The sequence below is a fragment of the Ictidomys tridecemlineatus genome, chromosome 3, assembly GCF_052094955.1.
Source record: "Ictidomys tridecemlineatus isolate mIctTri1 chromosome 3, mIctTri1.hap1, whole genome shotgun sequence".
Lineage (NCBI taxonomy): Eukaryota > Metazoa > Chordata > Mammalia > Rodentia > Sciuridae > Ictidomys > Ictidomys tridecemlineatus.
This window is the reverse complement of record NC_135479.1, coordinates 51,178,052-51,200,627: the sequence shown is the minus strand read 5'-3', so window position 1 is coordinate 51,200,627 and position 22,576 is coordinate 51,178,052. Positions and strand designations below refer to the sequence as shown.

General features: G+C 40.7%; 1 protein-coding gene and 2 pseudogenes across 1 annotated transcript; 1 reads left to right on the top strand and 2 right to left on the bottom strand.

Moving 5' to 3' along the window:
• Nucleotides 1-2,889: 2,889 nt before the first annotated feature.
• LOC101955113 (poly(A) polymerase alpha pseudogene) lies at nt 2,890-7,607 on the bottom strand (annotated as a pseudogene).
• A 1,647-nt stretch (nt 7,608-9,254) lies between these two features.
• On the bottom strand, nt 9,255-15,512 carry LOC101963157 (polyunsaturated fatty acid (12S)/(13S)-lipoxygenase, epidermal-type). The gene is made up of 14 exons (XM_005332745.3): nt 15,300-15,512; nt 14,725-14,926; nt 14,430-14,511; nt 14,222-14,344; nt 13,840-13,943; nt 13,557-13,717; nt 12,596-12,739; nt 12,279-12,488; nt 11,283-11,369; nt 10,910-11,079; nt 10,687-10,809; nt 10,125-10,224; nt 9,852-10,019; nt 9,255-9,746 (listed from the first exon to the last, which is right to left on the bottom strand). The coding sequence occupies exons 1-14, from the start codon at nt 15,432-15,434 to the stop codon at nt 9,567-9,569; spliced, it is 1,989 nt and encodes a 662-aa protein (XP_005332802.2). The 5' UTR covers nt 15,435-15,512; the 3' UTR covers nt 9,255-9,566.
• Nucleotides 15,513-16,943: 1,431 nt separating this feature from the next.
• Nucleotides 16,944-20,363, top strand: LOC144375647 (high mobility group protein B1 pseudogene; annotated as a pseudogene).
• The last annotated feature ends 2,213 nt before the right edge of the window (nt 20,364-22,576 follow it).

Below are 22,576 nucleotides of genomic sequence, written 5' to 3'. Positions count from 1 at the left end.
CTATACAGAAAAGGTCCAAGTTGTCAGCCAGGAAAACTTGAATGCAGTTACATAAAATATTTAATAAACTGAATTTCCCCCCAATGTGTAAATAAAATGAAGAGATTAAATCTGTGTCTGGAAATTTCAATCTAACTCTGACGCAGCACAAAACACACAGACTCCTTGTGCATTTCACTTGTTAGTTGACTACCATTTTTTTCTTAGGTGGTGGGAGGAAGGGCAAGGTAACTGTATGGAACAAAAATGTGAAAGGTAGAAATATTATATACTAGACATTATAAAGTCATGGTGAGAAGAAAGCCTCAATGCATCGCTTAAAGGTGGAAAGACTATACTCCAACTTTGGAAAATTAATTTAGAAGGATATGGGAAGAGTTTAAGTAATTGCAGTTTAGCATGAAAAATGCACAGAGGATAGAATGGAACACAATAGAGGATTCATAAAACATGCTCAGCAGAAAAACCTACCAGATTTGCTTTGTCCAAATTAAGAAATAGTAAGTTTGTGAAACATCTAGCATCCCTTATATTTCATAAAAATGAATGTTCTGCTGCTCAATTATGAGAAATTATTTTCTTTAAAGGAAGTTTCTAATCTTTTGTTTCTTTTTTACTATTTCATAATAATATACATAATATTAGGATTTATTTTGACATAAAAATATTGAATGCATGGATTATAGTTTGCTCCAGTGTTTACTCTTACCCTTCCCCTTCTTTCTTCCCCATTCCTCTTTCTCCACTCTATTGATCTATTTATTTACATTTTAAAAAATTATGTTCTGTGGATATATGTATGGTGAGGTTCACTGTAGTATATTCATAAATGTACTTTGGAAATTTAGTTCAGTGGATATATGTATGGTGAGGTTCACTGTAGTATATTCATAAATGTACTTTGGAAATTTAGTTCAGATTCATTACAGTGTTTCTCCTTTATCGGGTCCCTCTCCCCTCCCCCTCAGTCCCCTTCTTATACTCTCCTGATCTTTCTTTTATTTTGATAGAATTCCCCCATCTCTTTTCTCTTTTTCTCCCCTAATTTTAGACTATCTTCCCTGTATCAGAGGAAACATTCACCTCTTGAATTTCTGAGTCTGACTTATTTCACTTATTATAGTCTCTATTTCCATCCATTTGCCAGCAAATAACATCATTTCATTATTTTCATGGTTGAATAATAATAGTCATTCTGTTGTGTATATATGCCACATTTTCTTTATCCATTCATCTATTAAAGGGAACCTAGTTTGGTTCTATAGTCTGGCTTTTGTGAATTGTGCTGCTATAAACATTGATGTGACTGTGTCCCTATAGTATGCTGATTTTAGTTCTTTTGGATATATATCAAGTTCCCAATCTTTTGATAGAACAAAACAACATACAAAGGGTAGAGAGTTGACTGACCAGATGTCAAATGCTTACTAAAAAATTTAAAAATGTTTCTGTATGTAAAATTTTCTGACAAGTGGTAAACCAGCTAAAATAAAAATTAATTAAAAATCTTTTTAAAAATACCTTTTTGCCCACATGTTTAAATTGAAAAATCAATTTAGTGTCAATAAGAATAGGAAAGTTCTTTGGAATATACAAAATTCCTCTTATTTAGAGGTCAAATGATCATCCAAGATTGATGTCATATGTCACAGGCATTCCTTGTAGTCATCTTAAAATTTTAGACATGGGACCAAAGTTTAGTGCTCTATGCCACATAGTCACAGGGTTATTGGATTCACATTATGGCTTAAGAAAATATGGGCATTTTGTTTTGTTGTGAAATAAGCCTCACTTTGTTCATGCAAGCAAAAGGACAAAAAAAGAAAAGAGGGGAAACTGAAACAGCTTTTAAAATTTATTTTGAAGACAACAGATTAATGCAAAAGAATACAGAGCTTCAGTAAGCTGAAAGGAATCTATTTGCTGGCTGATTGGACACAATAAAAAGAAACAAAGGAACAACTCAATGTAGAGACAAGTACAACTCAGTGCAGAACTTTCCAGACAGCCACTTTTCTCTTGGCCTTGAAGAAAACATCCCATACAGACCTTTCTGATTTCCCACTTTGCAAGTCCTGTTCCTGTTATCAAGAATTCAATAAAATAGATTGAACTGGTAAAAAACAACCTTGGAGATCCATAAACAATATTTGTCAACTTGTCTTAAAAATGCTAACAAAGGAGAATGAAGTGTTCAAGATTAGACATGACTGAAAATGGATTTAGGTTTTTGGGTGACCTCCCTTACTGGGCTAATCAGCATTTGACCATAAGCCTAGGATAGTATGTAAAGCCAGGAGTATTATGATGATGATGATGATGATGATGATGTTAACAACAGTTGCATTAATTATCCCCCCCCAAATTACTGCTTATAAATATGAAAAAACCCTCAAGCTATATTTGTATCCATAATTGAGATCTGGATTAGATTTATATTTTATGTATTGTTTGGAAAACTTGCAGTACAAATTTTTTTTTTAAAGAGAGAGAGAGAGAGAGAGAGAGAGAGAGAGAGAGAGAGAGAGAGAGAGAGAGAGAGAGAGAGAGAGGTTTTTAATATTTATTTTTTTTTAGTTTTTGGAGGACACAACATCTTTATTTTATTTTTATATGGTGCTAAGGATCGAAACCAGCGCCCAGAGCATGCCAGGGGAGCACACTGCCACTTGAGGCACATCTCTAGCCCACAAAATATTTTTTTTAATTAGAAAGTAGAACTATTAGATTTTCAGCTTTATCTAATTCAGTTCCCAGTGCTTTCTCCTCCCTTCTATCCTCCCCCATTCCCTTCCCTCTATTCTACTAATCTGTTTACTTATAATTTTTAAAATTAGTGTCTTTTGGTTATACATGATATACATGATGGTGAGATTCACTGTGGTATGTTCATATATGTACATAGGAGAGTGAGGTCAGATTAATTCCACTGTCTTTCCCTATCTCATTGGCTTGAAGTCCACCTATGTGGATAAGGTGGGACTCTTCTTTCTGAGGTGATGATGTCCTCCTGGCTCCCAAAATAGGGTTAGGTATTTTTGTTGTTGCATTTCCTAAAGGTCTAGATAGTGGGTTTATCAGATGTGTTGAAGAAATAGCTCTGGAAACTGTAGGCTTTGGTGGTGGAGAAATGACTGGCATGTGGCTGTTGGAGGAATGCTTTCCCTCAATGTACCCCCTGAGCTTTCACTGGAATTTACATGTGACATGGAAAATTCAGTAGCTGAATCATAGCTGAAGCAGCCCTGTTTCTGGCCTGAGAACTGGCAGAACTTTTCAATGGACTGATCTTCATCGCATTAGGAGGTAAAGGTACAGACATGTGGTTATCACTGTCCATAAACAAGTCAAGGCAGCTTTCATTTCGATTGTTTAATCTGATTCCTTCTGTTGATTTATTTTCTGAAGCACATGATTAGGTAGTAGTTGATGGAATTTCTTTCTTTTTATACGAATTGCAGCAATTTATATATCCATCTCAAACATCTTGCTGTTTATTGCTTGCCTATGAACTATATCTGTGAAAGACTGAATATCGCAGGTAAGACCAACACTAAGATTTTCAAAGTTTTCTGTTTTTTTAAAAAACTAATACAATCACCTACATTGTGCTAAATTCTTCCTTCTCAGAATTTTCTTTGGGTGCTAGAAATGACTAGGGATTCTCACGAGCCAGTGAAATAGAATCATTCTTCTCCAAACTTCCAACCAGCATTCAGATTTTTTTATTTCACCAAGCCTACCTATTCTGGGCATTGTTTTTCTCTTGGTGCACTTGCTAGAAGTCCAGTATAGCACTTGTACTTTTGAAAGTATTGGAGTTTTTAAAAGTTTGGAACACTCTGTATTATTCAGAAAAATTTCATCTGTGATAGCAAGACCTTATTTAACAACTCCTTAACCATGACCACCATACATGTTACAATGGATATGTTGTATATGGAATTCTGCTGTGAGTATGCTGATAGAATTATAGGCATAAGATGGCATCTATCACTGGTGTTTACCCTTGGATCTCATACAGGAAAATTAAGGCTGTATTCTTCAGGCTGCTTTAATAGCACTGGATTTGGCCATTCCAATTTAGAAAATACCAAGAAAATTTAATGTACAAGAGTTGATGCTGCTATTGCATTTGAGCTTAAACTTTTTGGTTGTTTGTTTGGTGCTAGGGATTGAACCCAGAGCCTTGTGCATGCAGGGCAAGCACTCTACCAACTGAGCTATATCCCCCATCCCTTTGTAAAAAAATTTATTTATTTTTTTAGTTGTAATTGGACACAATACCTTTATTTCACTTATATATTTGTATGTGGTGCTAAGGATTGAACCCAGGGTCTTGAACCAGCAAGGCGAGCACTCTAACCGCTAAGCCACAACCCCAGCCCTGATGCTATTGCATTTGAATAAAGTCTATCATGTTTAAAGAATGTTTAAAGAAGAAATTATTCCATGAAATAGAAAGGGATTGAACACTTCCAAATTTATTTTATGAATCTAGTTATAACCCTCATATCAAAATCAGATAAGGACACATCAAGGTAAGAAAACTATAAAGCTATACCCCTGATGAATTTAGGTATAAATCATTTTCAACAAAATACTAAGATTTCACATAATAACCAAGTTGGTTTTATCTCAGGGATGCAAGGATATTTTAACATATGCAAAAATGTAATTTACCATATAAACAGAATTAAGGACAAAAATCACATAGTCAGTCCTCTCAATAGATGGTGAGAAATCTTTTGACAAAATTTATGAGCCATTCATGATAAAAATATGAAGGAAACAGGAGATAGAAGAAACCTACCTCAACATCATAAAGTCAATATACAACAAGCCCCAAACTAACATTGTAGTGAATGGGGGAAAACCTGTACACATTTCCTTTAAATCCAGAACAAGACAAGAATGCTCACTCTCACCACTCCTATTCAATATAGTACTAAAAGTTCTAGCCAGAACAATAGGAAGAAAAGGAAATAAAAGGAATAAAAGTTGGCAAAGAAGTCAAATTAGCACTGTTTGAAGGTCCAAATTCAGCAAAGTAGCAGTTTATAAAATCAATATTAAAAAATCAACAGTTTCCCTATACACCAACAATGAATCTGCTGAGAAAAAAATCAGAAAAACAATCTCATTCACAATAGTCAAATAAATCAAACCAAGGAGATGAAAGACTTTCATAATGAAAATGATAGAATATAGAAGAAAGAAACTGAAGAATATGCAAGATGAAAAGACCTCCCATGTTCATATAGGCAGAATTAATATTGTTTAAATGACCATACTACCAAAAGCAATATACAAATTCAATGAAATCCCCATCAAAATACAAAGGATATTCCTCACAGAATGAGAAAAAACAGTCTTAAAATTTATTTGAAAGAATAAAAAATACAGAATAACCAAAGCAATTTTAAGCCAAAAAACAATGCTGGAGGAATCACAATATCTGACTTCAAATTAGACTACAGACCTATAGCATCAATAACTTCATGGTACTAGCATAAATATGAACACATAGAATAAAGATACAGCATAGAAGATGCACAGACAAACCCACACAGATACAGTCATCTGATTTTTGACAAAAGTGCCAAAATCATATGTTGGAGAAAAGACATCTTTTTAAGCAAATAGTGCTGGAAAAATGGTTACCTTTATGTAGAAGAATGAGAAGAGGCCCTTATCTCCCACCCTGCAGAAAAGTCAACTTAAAAAGAATTAAAGACCTGGGAATTAGACCATAAACTATGCAACTCCTAGAAGAAAAAGTAGGATCAACATTCCAACATATAGGTACAGGCAATGACTTCCTCAATATGACCCTTAAAATTCAGGAAAGAATGCAGAGTCAATAAATGTTGATGGCATCAAATTAAAAAGCTTCTTCACAGCAAAGGAAACAATTAAGAATGTGAAGAGAGAACCTACAGAATCTGAGGAAACACTTGCTAGCTACTCTTCTGACAAAACTCAAATATCCAGAATATATAAAGAACCAAAAAAATATTAACATCATAAAACAAATAACCCAATTAATAAATTGGAAAATGAATTAAACAAGACAATTTTGAAAAGAAATACAAATGACAAACAAATATATGGAAAAAATATTCAACATTCACAATCAGGGAAATGAAAATCAAAACTACACTGAAATTTCATCTCACTCCAATTAGAATAGCATCTATCAAGAATACAAACAATAATAAATGCTGGAGAGGATGGGGAGAAAAAGAAACACTTTCACAATGTTGATGGGATTGCAAATTACTCTAACCACTCTGGAAGTCAGTGTGGAGGTTCCTCAAAAGACTAGGAATGGAAACACAATATGACCCAGCTATCCCACCTCTCTGTATTTGTCCTAAAGAGCTAGACTCATCATTCTATAGCAATATGTGCATATTCATGTTTGTGGTAACACAATTTGCAATAGCCAATCTATGGAGCCACTCTAGGTGCCTGCCAATGGATGAATGGATAAACACCACAGAGTTTTGTTTAGTCATAAAGAAGAATAAAATTGTATCATTTGGAGAACTGGATGGAACTTGAGAACATTATCTTAATCAAAATAAGCCAAATTCAGAAAGTCAAGGGTCATAAGTTTTCTCTCAAATGTGTAAGCTAAAGAGGAAAAAGGAAAAGAAAGATGGAGAGGGGAATCTCATGAAAAGCAAACGGAGATGAGGTGGAGATGGAGCAGGGAAATACTGGGGAATGATATTGGCCAAATTATATTGTTGTTTTATGTTCATATACGAATATGCAACAATAAATCCCACCATTGTGTACAACCATAATGCACCAAAAACATTGGAATAAATAAATTAAAATGAAATAAAAACTAAGAGGAGGAGGGGGGAGGAGGAGGGGGGAGGAGGAGGGGGGAGGAGGAGGGGAGAGGAGGAGGGGGGAGGAGGAGAAGGAGGAGGAGAAAAAATTTAATGCATATGAAAGAGGGGATTTGTTATAAAAAGCCCTTCTCCTGCCCCTCCTTCCTGGCCATCATGAGGGGAGCAGATTTGCTCTGTCATATGCTACCCACCATGATGTTCTAGCTCACCACAGTCCCCAAATGGGGGAGAGGATCAAGTGACTGTAGACCACAACCTCCAAAACTGTGAGCCTAAATAAATGTTTCATCCATTTCAGTTGTTTATTTCTGGTATATTATTGTAGCTACAGGAAGCTAACACAGCCCCTAATGTGCTCAGTTGCCTGGGAAGACTGTCTCAGTAAGAGTGGTTGCATCAGCATCTCCTGGAAATCAGGAAAAAAATTGAAGGCCAGACAAAGGACTTCTCCACTGTACTATGCAAAAGACATGAGGACACCTGCTGAGAAGATTTGGGGAGAAGATGGGGTATATTCTGGAGGGAAATGGAGAAAGAGGTGATGTGCAGCAAATGGTAGAGCTAGGAGAGAGTACTAAGAGGGTATGGATTGATGTCTGGAGATGGGGGAAGATACAGTTGGCAGCCCCTTAATCCTTGAACTTCTTCTCCCTTGATTTCTGTGATCCACATTGTCTGGCTTTTCTTCTTACCTCCCAAATTAGGTTCATTCTCATTTCCTAGCTTTACTTTTCCCATTTAGACTCCCAACTGTGAGCATATGCCAAGCTGTCTTTGGTGTCTACTCATCTAATTTTCCCCCTTTTTCATAAAATTCAACTCATATGATTAACACCGCAGACCTTACCTCCCATCCCTCTTCAACTTGGTCTGATTCTCTGATAATTATTTTCAATAAGAGTTCCACCATTACCTCAACATAACTTGCCTTCCATTCTGTATTTCTAGCCAGTCATGCCCAGACTGAAATTTTCTGTTTGATCTTTAACTTTCCTTTATACCTCTTTCCTCTCCACTGATAGTGGGATAATAGATAGGACTTAAGGACTAACAAAACCTCTAGGCAGACAAGTCAAAGATTGAGTCTATGATCTTTGTGGCTATCTGAAAATTCTATTATCATCTACCAAGTTATAGAACTTGTAGACATTAAGGTAGGCGAGTACAGAAGGTCCCAGGTTTCAATGTGCAATGAGAACAAACATTGCTTATTCCCCAAATTGTGTGATGGCAGCTTCAGGAACCTTGACTATTCAGCTCTTTATTTTGTGATGCATAGATTGGGGTATTAGAAAGTTGGAGGCATTAGCAGGTGAATTTGGATGGAACACTCTCTTCTGCTTCTGGCTTTCTAACTACACTGTATACATGTATACATATGCATAGATAGCATAAAGAAATCGAATGTGCAAGATTCCTTAAAATAGTCAAAGTCTCTTTATATGTCCCTTCTTTCCCATTTCATTAGACCTCATTTCATACCTTCACTGATGCTGGGGATTGAACCCTGGAGTATTCTACCACTGAGCTACATCCCCAATCCTTTTTATTTTTTATTTTGAGACAGGGTCTTGCTAAGTTTCTCTGGCATATTATTGTAGCTTGAAATCTTCCCACCTGTCAGCATCCTAAGCAGCTGTGATAACAGGTGTGTCCTCTGGCACCCAGACCTCAATTATTATCATTGGATTTTTATACCATTGCTTTTGCTGAGGCCACAGTTCTGGGTTTTCCTCCTTATCAACTGGAATTTTATCCCATTGTGTTTTGGTTAAAAGTCATTTAATCTATTAGTTCTCCATCCCTTATTTTCCTCATTTATTAGATGGGGATCATGATACCAACCCCACAAAGATGTTGTGACAATAAATTGAGACCATATATTTATAACTCATAACACAGTGGCTGGCCTACTGCTCCTTCAATTGTCCATCCATCTTCAGTATGTAGGACTGTGGGCTAGATTCTATTATATAGGGATGAAGTGAAGGATAAGGTTTGTCAAGAGTCCTGGGAAAGGGCTAAAAGGAAGAGTGAGATGCTGTGGAAAGGGACAGTGGCAGGGGGATGCAGTGTTGGGGAAGTCACACAGAAACTGTTACTGCAGGTGGCCCAAGGGTCATGTGATTGAGGATTTAGAGAAACCTCAAATAGTCAAAGTCTCTTTATATGTCCCTTAAAATATATATGGGCTCAGTGGGCCAGAATGTCTGTCATTTAGCTTAGGGAGGCTTAAGGAAAGGCTAGAAGTCAGTGTTGATTCCTGGAAGAATTTTTGTTTGTTTCAGGAAAACACCTTTCTTTTATCCCTTGGAAACTGAATAAGAAGGCAAGAAACAAAGTAAGGTATTTTCTCTCACCTTCACTTACCACATAATCAACATGACAATTTAATCAGGTCTTTTATTTATACAGAGACCAGCTCTTTTGGGAAAGGGAAAGAGGTAAGAGGGATCAAAGGTTAAGGAAGCATAGAACTTGTAGACATTAAGGTAGGCAAGTACAGAAGGTCCCAGGTTTCAATGTGCAATGGGAACAAACATTGTTTATTCTCCACATTGTGTGATGGGCAGCTCCAGGCACCTTGACAACACAGCTTTTGGGGGCAGCTGTTTAGCAGAGAACATGGGCATGGAGAAAAAGAGTACAAGGGTGTGTGGGGACAGTGAGCTTTGGGACTGAGGTGGGCAAGACCTCTCAGATGGTCACACTGTTTTCCACCATGCTGGGTTGAAGGTATTCATAGGGAAGGTCCAAGCCTGCATTCCGGGCCTTAATCTCCCTGTCCATGACAGCCAGCTCCTCCTGGAATTGCTGCAGCACAGCCTGGGGCCCAGGGCCTGAGAAATATTTCTCCTTATGCTGCCCCAAGGCCACCTGAGAAGAGAACAGGATGGCTCAGCTCCTTGGGCCTCTCAGCCAAGACTACTGCCCTTTCCTCAAGCTATCTCCTCCCCCAGAACCCAGGCATCTGTTTCTAACCATGACTGGCTGACGTCTGCCAAGGAACTTGATGAACGTCTTCTGCAAACGGGCCTGGTGGAGATCAGGCAGTGAGTCTACTATATCCTTCTCTGTCACAGCCTTGGACATGGGTGGAGGCTTCCTCATGGTGCATGGGCCATTAGGGATCCAGGAGTACCAGTCTAGCTACGGGTAGAAGAGTCACTCAGAAACCCAGGTTAATGGCTCAGGCATTTAACTCCCCTCATATTCTAATCCCAGGAGTCCCTGGGGGATGATCCCACAGGTTACCTGTCCCAGGTGGGCCGAAGCATGCTGACCAGTGCATGTGAAGATACACATAGTAACAATGTGGCAGAGTTGATCCAGGGACTCCAAGGAGAGGGGGAACCTGGGTGAATTGAGAATGAGAGGATTTGAGACCAGGACATGATTCAGATATTTGGACATGAGGGAAAGATATTTGGAGATACATTAAAGAATTTCCTATGGACCTGCCTCTGAATTCTATGATTCACATAAAATGTGAACTCAAATAGGATATACTTGGGATAAACCTTAGAGCTATGGGGGAAAGAGTAGAAACAAGTAAGGAAAAAATATCTAAGAGAAGACATGTATCTGATTTTGGAGAAAGTTCTTCGTGCATAAGGAGTAAAAGAGAATATGAGAGGATGATAAAGGAAAGGAACTGGGAAAATCAGGAGTGATCATTAAGATTTCTGGATACTGTGGAAAAATCCAGGGAATTCTCAGGGTCCTCAAGGAAGGGTGTCTTATGATGCGGTGAGGCAGGGAAAGTTGACAGGTGGGTGGGTGTTGACACAGGTTACTGGGGAGGATCAGGCCTTACCCCCGGTCCTGGGCACCCTGTAGTCCAGTTTCAGTGATCTCTCTGCACCAGGCCTGCAGCTCTGAATCTTGCTTCACGGCTTTATCACTCTTATAGAAGAGTCCCACCATCCCATGCACATACCTGTTCCGCAGGGAAAAGGTTGTTGTGACTCAGCCAGCCAATGGAGGACCTTCTGTACCTGTGGTCCCCCTTGTTCTATCACTCTCTGTATCACCCTCACCTATTGATGATTTTCCACAGCCTGAGGGCATCTTGGCCATAGAGAGAAGATTTCACATCCAGGAGCCCACGGTCAGCCAGATCATCAGGAGGGCAGAAGGAACGGTAAGTCAAACAAGCTGTGGCTCTCTGGAGAATGTCCACATGGCCTCCACTACCTGTACTCACCACCTGAGGACAAACATAGCATTAGCCAAGCCAGGTGAAAAAGCGAGGGAGATTTAGGACCAGAAGACTCTTCAGGTATGAGACAGATTAGGGAGAGGCCTTTGGTAGAGAAAGCAGATCATGGGGGAACAATGAAAGAGGGATACAAACCTTGGGATTCTTCCAACATTGAACCCTCCTCCCTCTTCATCCATCCCTTTCCATACCAGATCAAAAATTCCATATTCAGAGACAAGATTATTCCGGGCCAGGATGTTGATCTCCATGGTATAGCGAAAGTGGGGGATCAGGAGCTAATGGTAGAGAAAAGACATGGAACGCAATCAAATAGAGCTCCCAGGGTCCATGTCTTCTGAAGAGTCATGTGATGTCTCTATTTTCTCACCTCACAGTTTCCGCTCAGCCCACCCCAATCAGGTTTCTTGCACCTCTGCTTCCCTGAATAGCATTTTTCAGTGATTAACCACTGACTTCCATGTTGACAAACCCAGATATGCCTTCTCTTTAGCCATGCAGGCCTCTCAACAGCATCAGAAACATATAATCTGCTGTGGCTACAAACCACAGAGAATATTCCCTAGTATGATGGCTTTAGAGAATTTTCTAATAACTTCAAAATTTATGTCTTCAATTTTTCCAGGAATTCCAGGCTTACATATCCACCCTGATATTTTCAAATGGATGGCTACTGGGTTTGGAAACCTTGCAGGGTCAAAACAGAGCCCTTGCTTCTTCTCCCCACCAAGTAACATGGCTTCCTTGCTTATTTTTTCTCACTTACTTGTTCTATTATATAACACTCCAATCATTTGCACCCTAAACTTCATTCACACCTAACATCCACAATTATCCATGTTCCTTTCATTCCTCTCCTTTACAGATGGACTTGAATGTCCCCATCCCTTTCTACCCTTGACAACCTCCTCAGTCCAAATGTAAACTCCTTTGTAAAAGCTATTCTTACCTTCCCCATCTTATAGCAAGTGTGTGCCTGGGTATTTCAATAGCAGACTGTGTGTGTGTGTGTGTGTGTGTGTGTGTGTGTGTGTGTGTGTGTGCACGTGCGCGCACATGAGCACACACGCATAAAGTAAGATTGCTTCTAATATAATATGCTACAAGGTTAAACCCTGGGCCTCAAAGGCTAGGATTATGAACTATGAACAATGATCAAATGCAGAATGACACAGATGCTAAAATACCTTGTAGATAGGATGCAGACTGGGCAGGCTCCTCATTGTGGCCACAGAAATAACCTCAGCCATCAGATGTCCCCTTAACAGATGTGACTGTAACTGGTGCAGCTGGAAATCAGAGCTACGGACCCATGTCTTGGCTAGGAGCCAGGCCATGGGAGGATCCGAAGGCAGGAAGAGCAGAGGTGGGGGGCATCCATGTCGAGGAGGCTGGAGCTAGAGAAGGAGGGAAAATGGGAGCTAAGAACTATGTATCTAAGTCCCTAAATGGATCAATTTTAAATGGATCAATGTCTAGGAGAAAGACACCTGGGTCCTCTTACCTGGATAACCATGGGTAAGAGTCTTCCATCAGGTTGTAGCTTCAGCATAACCAAAGGGGCTGCCACATATTGTTGCTTAAAAATGATGAAGTTAGGCTTGACCCCATCCAGCAGGGTATAATCAGCTTCAAACAGAGATCCAGCCTGCAGGGTCAATGTCAAGGACACAGAAAGGGGTTGGAGTCATTCTGAACCTGCCCTTCTCTCATTTCCCAAGGTGGATCCTTCCTCTATCCATCCAGGCTTTTGCTTTAAGCACTAACCACTTTCCCCAGAACCAAAGGCCCGAATGAAAGTTTTCATGACCCGTGTCTTCCACCAGACTCCAAATCCCCTGAATTGACTCTCCACCATGTGCCACACTCTCAACTACTGTCTTCCTGATTGCTGGCTTTAGTCAAATGGGGCACAAAATATTTCCTTTATCCTCTCTTTTTTAAAATGTAAGTCTAGTTCTTCAAGGCTTTGGTCAGTCTTTTTGCTGTTTCTCTTTAGAAGCTCAAGCTCCTCCCTGAGACTGAGGCTCAGGTCCGTCTAATGAAGTAGGAAACCAGGAAGGTGGGGATGGAAGAGAGGAAAGATTATATATATAATCTCACAGGAGATTATATAGATCATGGTTCTCAAGCAGGAGTGATGTCCCCCATCGCCTCAGAACATTTGACAATGTCTAGGGATGCTTTCAGTTGTCACAACTACCAGGACAGAGGATGCTACTGGCTTCTAGAAGGTAAAAGTCAAGGGTTTCTACTAGAATCCAACAATGCACAGGACAGTCCTCTACAGCAAAGAATTATCTGGCTTACAATGTTAATCATGTCAGAGTTGAGAAATTCTAAGTGTACGTGAAAGATGGTACAGATAATGGAGGTGAACATGAAAGAGATAAGGGGAGGAAGAGATGGGAGAAATGCAAGGCAAAATGGTAGGGGGATGGCTGGGGTGGTGAAAAGCACAGTACCTGGAGCTCTTTGTTGAGTTGAGTTCGTAACTCTTCCATCCCTGGAGGCAGCACCAGCCGGGCTGGGAGACTCATAGAACGCCTCAGGAGCATGGGGTTTGCACCATTGAGGAACTGGTATCCAAAGAGGTCATCTTCCTTCCACGAATCACAGACCCGCACTGAGGACGTCAGTTGGGGACATGTTGTGAGCTCCTCATTGCACTGACATCAGTCTTCTACCCTCTATCACCCCTCTTTTGTCAGATCCCTGAGCTGGAAATATATGGTTGTGGTAACTGACCCGCCAGGGCAGTCTTTTCACGTGGGAATATTTTTTTGTAATCTTCCAGTCTATGTACGCAATTTGCAAGATCCAATATCTCCTTAATGGCCAAGTTCTTCAACCTGTGTAAAGAATGACATGCAAGAAGAAATAAGAAAAAAATCTCACCTTACAGCCTGGGAAGAAAGTGCCCAACCTCAATCCAGCACTCTCTTTTGAGATACCGGGGGATTGAATTCATGGTGCTTTACCACTGAGCTACATCCCAGACCTTTTTATTTTTTTTGAGGCAGGGTCTTGCTCAGTTGCTGAGGCTGGCCTCAAACTTGTGATTCTCCTGCCTTAGTCTTTGGAGTAATTGGATTACAGGTGTGGGCCACCACCCAGACCTGGCACTCACTCTTTTGTTAGAGAGAGGGTGAAATCCAAATCCTTATCCTCCAGAAATCGTTCATTTCTGGGAAGGTCCCTCTGCGTCTTCCCTGCTACAGGCAGGATTAACCCATCCTTCCAGGAGCCCCACCTGGAGGAAGAACATAGAGTCAGGAGTAGGTGGAGCAAGAGGTTTTCCTAACTGTAGTAGGGATCAGAAGCTTTCTGGGACTCACCGATAAGCCTTCCTTCTGTCCTCCAGCTCCTGTTCCCTATATTTCTTAAACAGGTTCTGGGGGTCATCACTCACGGACCGGGCTGGGTAAGGGGGAAACAAAAGACAGGCGTCCTCCCTGGAACCCCCCTCACACTCAGCCCCACGGCAGGGCCTTTCCATCAGTTCTCTTCCTGAATCCCGTTCTTGCATTTCTTTCCTCTGCATCTTTCTCCTCTTTCCCTTTTATATCATAGCATCCCCTATCCCGACCCCGGCTTCCTGGAGGAGTCACACCCTTTACCCAGAGCCCTCACCCGTGCCTTCGGGTAGACAGAGAATCTTGTCGTCCTGGATCCAGCTGTAGCAAGGGAAATGGACCTCTCCTTGGGTCCCTGGGCCCTGCACCGTGATCCACTTGCAGAACCAGTCAAAATTCAACAGGCTTTTGTGCTTGCGCAGCTTCACCAGCAGGAGGCGCCCCAGGTGAAAGGGGACATCGATCTCCAACTCCGTTTTCTGTGGAACAGAACATTCCGCAGAGGCAGGTTATGAGGTCCTTAGCGAGGACAGTGGAGTCTGGATGCTTTCGAGGAAACTTGGCTTTGTTTGTCCCTCGGGGGACACCCAGGGAGAGACCTGAAGCAGGCGGTGAGGAGGAACAGCTAGCTCTGCGGGCTCCAGCCTCTAGCCTCCAATAGCATCTTCCCTACTCCTTCCACCCAAGCAGAGATACTACTCTTCTCTCTCTTCTCACTTTCCTGTTTTTCTATCAGGCACCCAACCCTCGCACCATCTCATTCCCTGGCCCAGCTTCCCCTTGCTTCTGGCCTAGGGCTCCAGAACGTGCGGACTGCTCCTCCTCGCCCTGGCTCCCAGGCTCTGCACTCACCTTTTCCCGCAAAGGCCGGAGCAGCTTCCCCAGGTCCGCCTCCCCGTGCTCGCCGACTAGCCACAGCTGCACCAGGTTGGTGGAGCCCGCCAAGAGCGAGTCCCCGGTGGCGACGCGGATCACATACTTGCCCATCTTGCCTGAACCAGGACAGGCACCTGGAAGAAAGTCAGCACTTAAGAGGATCTGAGACCCAGTTCCCAAGGCACCACACCCAGAGGAATGCCCCTATTGTGTGTGGGTTGAAATGGCTCCTCCTCTCACCTCTCCCACTCAGATGCAGGTATCTGTTTCACTATAGTCTCTGCACCCAGGGTTTCTCCCAGCTATCCTAGAAGTACAATGTTACCTTGCAAGCACTCCCTAACGCCCAGCCAGGCAGAAGATGACAGCTCAATACTAGAATCACCCCAAAACCTAATTTTGATGTGAAAAATCAATGAGAAAGCAATGGATCGTACAGGAGAGAGAGAGAGAGAGAGAGAGAGAGAGAGAGAGAGAGAGAGAGAGAGAGAATATCTTGAAGTGTGGGAATGTTTTCCAGTGGAAAGTGAGTAAGCCATCTTGGCAAAGATGCAGAGCTTTGTGTTGAGGTCGAATACAGATAATGTTGCACAGCTGAAATAGATATGTTTGTTGTCCAGATTCAGGAGCCAAGAGTTTGGAATTCCCCTTCAGGTTGAATCATGAAGTTTCCATTGGGTTATCCTGAAACAGGGTTTATTTGAAGCCTGCACCACAGGCTGAGCACCCTTAATGTGCCCCATGGGTATGCTCCCTTCAGATCTAATTCTTTCCCAGCCTGGGTCCCAGGCTTTGGCCCTCCTCATTCTCATCCTGGCAAGTGCTGCCCAGGTACACATCTCAATTATTCCATCTTTGCATATTCATATTCTCCCAGCCCCGAGAAATCCTACTCACCTGGCTTACCTCTTCCCTGAACTTCCTGTTCTATAGTGAGCAAAACCCCTTGAATCTATACTTTTTGCATAAATGCTCCATCTCTGCATATTGAAATAGTCATTCAAAATAGGTGACTAAAGTAGGAATCTGAAAGTATTCAGATGTACCTTAAACATTTGTTTTAATGCTGACATCCTAAATGTAGAGTCATTCATGAATTCTTTTCTATAGGGCCAAAGTGTTTTCTTTGAGTATGGGTCCATAACAAGCTCCCTTAGTTCTTCCCTACATAAATCACACCCAGGTGAGTTTACATTTATTTAAAATGGAGCTAAAAACCTAAAGATTGTTGTGGGGAAAAACACCAAAAGCAGCGTCTGTCTAGACCTTTACAATTTTCCCCAAACCTTTTTACAGTTATCTTGGGGAATAACTGTAAAATCTTGCCTACTCCTAGTCCATAACTCGACAGTGATTTTTTTTTAATGGTTGCTGTTTATAGAGCAATAAAGTATTCAATTTGACTTTAATAAAAAGAATACCTGTAAGTTTATACTGCTATTCCACCATTATTTCCTCTATAAGTTGCATAATAACAATAACCAATTTAACTGATGTAAAGAGTTTTGAAAGCTTACACGACTATTCTTGATAAACACAAACTTTCAACTTGTGGAGTTCAAAGTGCTGAGGCTGTCATAAATTACCCTCCTTGTTATCTGCATTTGGCATGCTGTGGGCATGCCAGGCTTTCTGGAGGGCATGTACCGTGTCAGTCATCTGGTAAGTTGGCTAAGTGCAGCTAAGATTTGGAAACTTCTACTGTAAAGTCTAGTTTTTCTCTGATGCCTCTTTGTTTACGTCCACATCTCCCAATACTCAAGAATCCTGGGAACATAAGTGGTCACAACCCTTCCTGCTCCCCCAGCAGCCATCTGTCAGTGACCCTCTTGTGAAGGTCACACCGTTCACCACAAAACCCTCTTTCCTTCCTCCTCACAATGAGAAACTCTCCTATGCTCCCCATGGACCCCAATCTCTCACAACCTTTGACCTGCCACCATCATCCAGAGCCTCCATTTCTATTTGAAAAAGACCCTTCTTACACTATGGCGACATATTCCCTCCACCGATTCTGCCTGTGGAGACCCATTTTTCACATTTCAGATGCTCACAGTCCAATCACAACTCAGAATTCATTTCTTATCACTTAAAATTCATCTGTAGTAAATTTAAATACTGTGAATTATCTACGCAACCCATGAGCCATTTTCCCCTTCCTGAATATTGTGACTAGAAAGAAAAACTGAGTTCCTGAGGATTTTCCAGGTCCTATGAGACCCAGTTCACTTCTTCTCCTTGGGTTCTATGAGACACCCAAGTGTCTTTCCAATACCCCCTCTTTATTGCTTAAGTTAGCTTGAAATGGGTTTCTAGAACAATCAATTCTGCCATATATAAGACCAAAATTATCCTATTGGGAGTAGAATATTAGTAGTAGTATCTCAATTCAATTTGTAAGATTATTTCTCTTAAAACTCCCAACTCAGGACCAGCAGGACAACAGCATGCTGCAGCGGGGGAAATTGAGCGCTATGGAGTTCTGGCAGTGTAGAGAAGCAGAGTTTCAGATCCTGTGGAGATCTGTCACCCGTGCCTCCACAGGGCACCAGAGAACTGAATGGGGACTTAGGGAGAAACGGCCCAGGTCCATCCTCCTCACCCGACACCCAGGTGTGGAAAGGGGCGGTCACCTTCTTGGAGAATCGACTTCAGCAGTTTTGGGCAGATCTCATGGCAGAGAGTTTGGCGACAGATCAGGTGTGTGACCCCCAGCCCCCGCCTCCACCCAGCTGGGATAACTCAAAAACTTTCTCACCGGCTCTCTGTGGGCATGAATATCAGAGCTGAGGGAAACCGAAAAGGCACCTGACCTCCAACTCCCCCTCCCCCCAGCAGCAAAAACCGAAACCTTTCTCGCCAGCTCTCAGTGGGCGTGGCTATCAGAGGGAATCAGACAGAACAGGTTGCCAGTTTCCAACTCCCTCTTTCCATAGCCATGATGACTGGGTAACTAACGAACAAAGAGAGCGCTCAGTTATTCAAGAGGGCAGGGTGCCCCAGTAAGTGGCGCCTGGCGGGCAGGAGAAGTGAGGGGGCTAGAGACTGGGAGCAACCCAAAGTGACCAGATTGGAGAGTCACCTGGCAGGGGAGGGAGAGCCACCTCACACGGATTGCTTCCTACATCCTGAGGGCAGAGACTTAGCCTGGAAAGCACAATGCTACCTACTGGAAGAGAAGAAAACAGAACTCTAAGAGTGCATTTTTTGCTCTTTCTTTTTTATTTATCTTTTTCCCTTCCTTTTCTCTCTTTCTTCTTTTCCTTGTACTTTTCTTTCTCCTTCTCTTCCCCTCCCAATCTCCCAAGCTTTATTATTTCTACTACATGTAATTTAATAAATGCAAATAGGTGAATGTTTCTAGGCTTTTTATAGTCCTCCTAAGTACTTAGCTACCCCCAAATACTGCTGTCTATTTTCCTGTTAATATCTCCCTTCATTAGAGCTCTCCTCCAAAGTAGCTAAGATGTACTAATCCCCAGATCCTCACATCTTTTCTCCTAAACATAAAGTCCTACGACCAAACCTCAGTTCTCTATATGCCATCAGAATCTGTATGCCTCTTAGGAAACTAATGAATTTACTTTAAATTACAAGTGAACCCAACATCTCTAGACATTGTCTCCCATCACAAAGGAGAGATCTCGGAGCCATACAAAAGCAAAACAAATTTATAGGAGAAAATAATAAAACAGCAGTCACACAGAGCTGGAAAGAAACATGAGCATCATGAATAGACAAGGAAAAAAAAAGGAACACAAACAATGCAGGACAACTCAACAATACAGGAGTTTGTAGCCACAGCAGAGAGATTGTCAGATAAAGATTTCAAGATATACATGCTTCAAATGTTATGGAGTCTTAAGGAAGACCTTATACAGCAAATACAGACAATGAAAGATCACTTCAACAATGAATTACATAAACAAATCCATGAAGCAAAAGAGCAACTCTACAGGGAGACAGAGGTTATAAAAAAAATCAAACAGAAATCCTGGAAATGAAGAATATTATAAACAAAATTAAAAATTCAAGTGAGAGTATCACCAGTAGAGTAGACCAATTAGAAGTCAAAATATCAGACAACGAAGACAAAATATATCATCTTGAAAAGAGTCTAGTCAACTCAGAAAGGCTAGTAAGAAACCATGAGCAGAACATCCAAGAAATTTGGGATAACATAAAAAAACCAAACTTAAGAGTCATTGGGAGCCATTGCAGTACATTGAGCTCCATAGAGACAGCGCCGTGGCAAGTGAGAGCCGGACCAGCACTAGGCGACTCTGTGCCTCACTGAGGAAAAATAACTAAACGTGGGCAAAGGAGATCCTAAGAAGACGAGAGGCAAAATGTCATCATATGCATTCTTTGTGCAAACTTGCTGGGGAGAAGCACAAGAAGAAACACCCAGATGCTTCAGTCAACTTCTCAGAGTTTTCTAAGAAGTGCTCAGAGAGGTGGAAGACCATGTCTGCTAAAGAGAAAGGAAAATTTGAAGACATGGCAAAGGCGGACAAGGCCCGTTATGAAAGAGAAATGAAAACCAATATCCCTCCTAAAGGGGAAACAAAAAAGAAGTTCAAGGATCCCAATGCACCCAAGAGGCCTTTGTCGGCCTTCTTCTTGTTCTGTTCTGAGTATCGCCCCAAAAGGGAGAGCATCCTGGCCTATCCATTGGTGATGTTGCACATAAACTGGGAGAGATGTGGAATAACACTGCTGCAGATGGTAAGCAGCCCCATGAAAAGAAAGCTGCCAAGCTGAAGGAAAAATACGAAAAGGATATTGCTGCCTACCGAGCTAAAGGAAAACCTGATGCAGCAAAAAAGGGAGTTGTCAAGGCTGAAAAAAGCAAGAAAAAGAAGAGGAGGAAGAGGAGGAAGATGAAGAGGATGAGGAAGAGGAGAAAGATGAAGAAGATGAAGAAGAAGAAGATGATGATGAATAAGTTGGTTCTAGTGCAGTTTTTTTCTTGTCTATAAAGCATTTAACCCCCCTGTACACAACTCACTCCTTTTAAAGAAAAAAATTGAAATGTAAGCCTATGCAAGATTTGTTTTTAAACTGTACAGTGTCTTTTTTTGTATAGTTAACACACTACCGAATGTGTCTTTAGATAGCCCTGTCCTGGTGGTATTTTCAATAGCCACTAACCTTGCCTGGTACAGTATGGGGGTTGTAAATTGGCATGGAAATTTAAAGCAGGTTCTTGTTGGTGCACAGCACAAATTAGTTATATATGGGGACGGTAGTTTTTCATCTTCAGTTGTCTCTGATGCAGCTTATATGAAATAATTGTTGTTCTGTTAACTGAATACCACTCTGTAATTGCAAAAAAAAAAGTTGCAGCTGTTTTGTTGACATTCTGAATGCTTCTAAGTAAATACAATTTTTTTTATTAGTATTGTTGTCTTTTTCATAGGTCTGACATTTTTCTTTTTGAGGGGAAGTTAGTCTTGCTTTTGCCCATTTTAGATCACATGAATTTGTACAGTGTTTATCTTTTCATAGTTAGATGATAAAAAAACTTTTTGTCTATACATCCTGCATATCATGATGCGGTTAATAAAAATTGAATTGAGGACATTTTCATCCGTAACTGAAACTCCAAAACCTTGATCAATTGATAGCAAACTTCACATAGCCCACTTACATTTACCAAGTGAAGGGTAGCCAATTCTATTCACAGCATGGGATTATTAGAATCAAACAATCTGAAAGTCTGTCCTTGAAGGACTAATAGAGAAGTATGTTCTGATCTTTACATGAGGACTCTATATTCTTAACTCCCATTACCATGTAATGACAGTTATATTTTGCAGTTAACACATTAAAGAAGACCTGAGAATGTATCCCCAAAAGTGTGAGCTTAAAATACAAGACTGCCATATTAAATTTTTTGTTGAGATTAGTCCCAGAAAAGGGTCTGAGAGTGTTGGCTGTAAATGCCTTTTCCCATTTATCTAAATATGGACTGCTCAGGAAACTTGAGACCCCATTGAAAGTATTTTTACTTAATTGGGCCAACTTATAAAATTACAATGCCAAGTTTGAAGTAGGGTAGATTTTCCTATATTGTGGTTTGCCCATTTATAAATCAAAATAGACATGAGGAAAAAACTTTGCATCTCTACCAATTATCCAACTTATTTGATTTTTTAAAAATTTTTAACAAAAATCCAAACTCATTCATTAGAGTCATGTTTATCTACTTAGCAGTTTAGGGAACAATTTGGCAATTTTGTGGTTTTTGAGATTATTGTTCTCTTAAAGTGCCAGTGTTTTAAAATAGCGTTCTTGTAATTTTACATGTTTTTGTGATGGAGTGCTGTTTTGTTATATAATTTTGACTTAGATTCTTTCCATTTGCATTTGTTTATGTAATTTCAGGAGGAATACTGAACATCTGAGTCCTGGATGATACTAATAAACTAATAATTGCAGAGGTTTAAAAAAAAGAGTCATTGGGATAGAGGAAAGTATAGAGATCCAAACCAAAGGAATGAGCAACTGTTCAATGAAATAATTTTAGGAAACTTTCCAGACATTAAGAATGAAATGGAAATCCAAATCCTAGAAGCCTATAGGACGCCGAATGTACAAAACCACAAGAGACCCACACCAAGACACATTATAATGAAAATGTCCAACATACAGAACAAGGAGAGAATTTTAAAAGCCACAAGAGAAAGGAGGCAGATTACATTTAGGGGTATACCAATTAGGTTAATGGTTGATTTTTTAACACAGACGCTAAAAGCTAGAAGACCCTGGAACAATGTATTTCAAACGCTGAAAGATAATGGGTTCCAACCAAGAATCTTGTATATAGCAAAATTAAGCTTCAGGTGTGACAATGAAATAAAAATCTTCCACGATAAACAAAAGTTAAAAGAATTCACAGCTAAAAAAACCAGCACTGCAAAGCATTTTGGGCAAAACACTACATGAAGAGGAGATGAAAAACAACGAAAATCAACAGTGGGAGGTAGCACAGTAAAGGGAAAAACTAATCAAAGAGGAAAAACAAATCAAGTTAAATAACAAAAATAAACAAACATGGCTGGAAGTACAAACCATATATCAATAGTAACCCTAAATGTTAATGGCTTAAACTCACCAATCAAGAGACATAGGCAAGTAGACTGGATTGACAAAAAACAGATCCAACACTATGCTGCCTACAGGAGACTCATCCAATGGGAAAAGACATACACAGGCTGAAGGTGAAAGGTTAGGAGAAATCATACCAC

What these genes read in the sequence shown, in the direction of transcription:
- LOC101963157 (XM_005332745.3), bottom strand. Translation starts at nt 15,434, where the DNA reads ATGGGCAAGTATGTGATCCGCGTCGCCACCGGGGACTCGCTCTTGGCG. An exon ending in TCCGGCCTTTGCGGGAAAAG is followed by an intron (nt 14,927 to 15,299) that starts GTGAGTGCAGAG and finishes TCTGTTCCACAG; the next exon opens with AAAACGGAGTTGGAGATCGA. An exon ending in GTCTGCATCCTATCTACAAG is followed by an intron (nt 11,370 to 12,278) that starts GTATTTTAGCAT and finishes CTCTACCATTAG; the next exon opens with CTCCTGATCCCCCACTTTCG.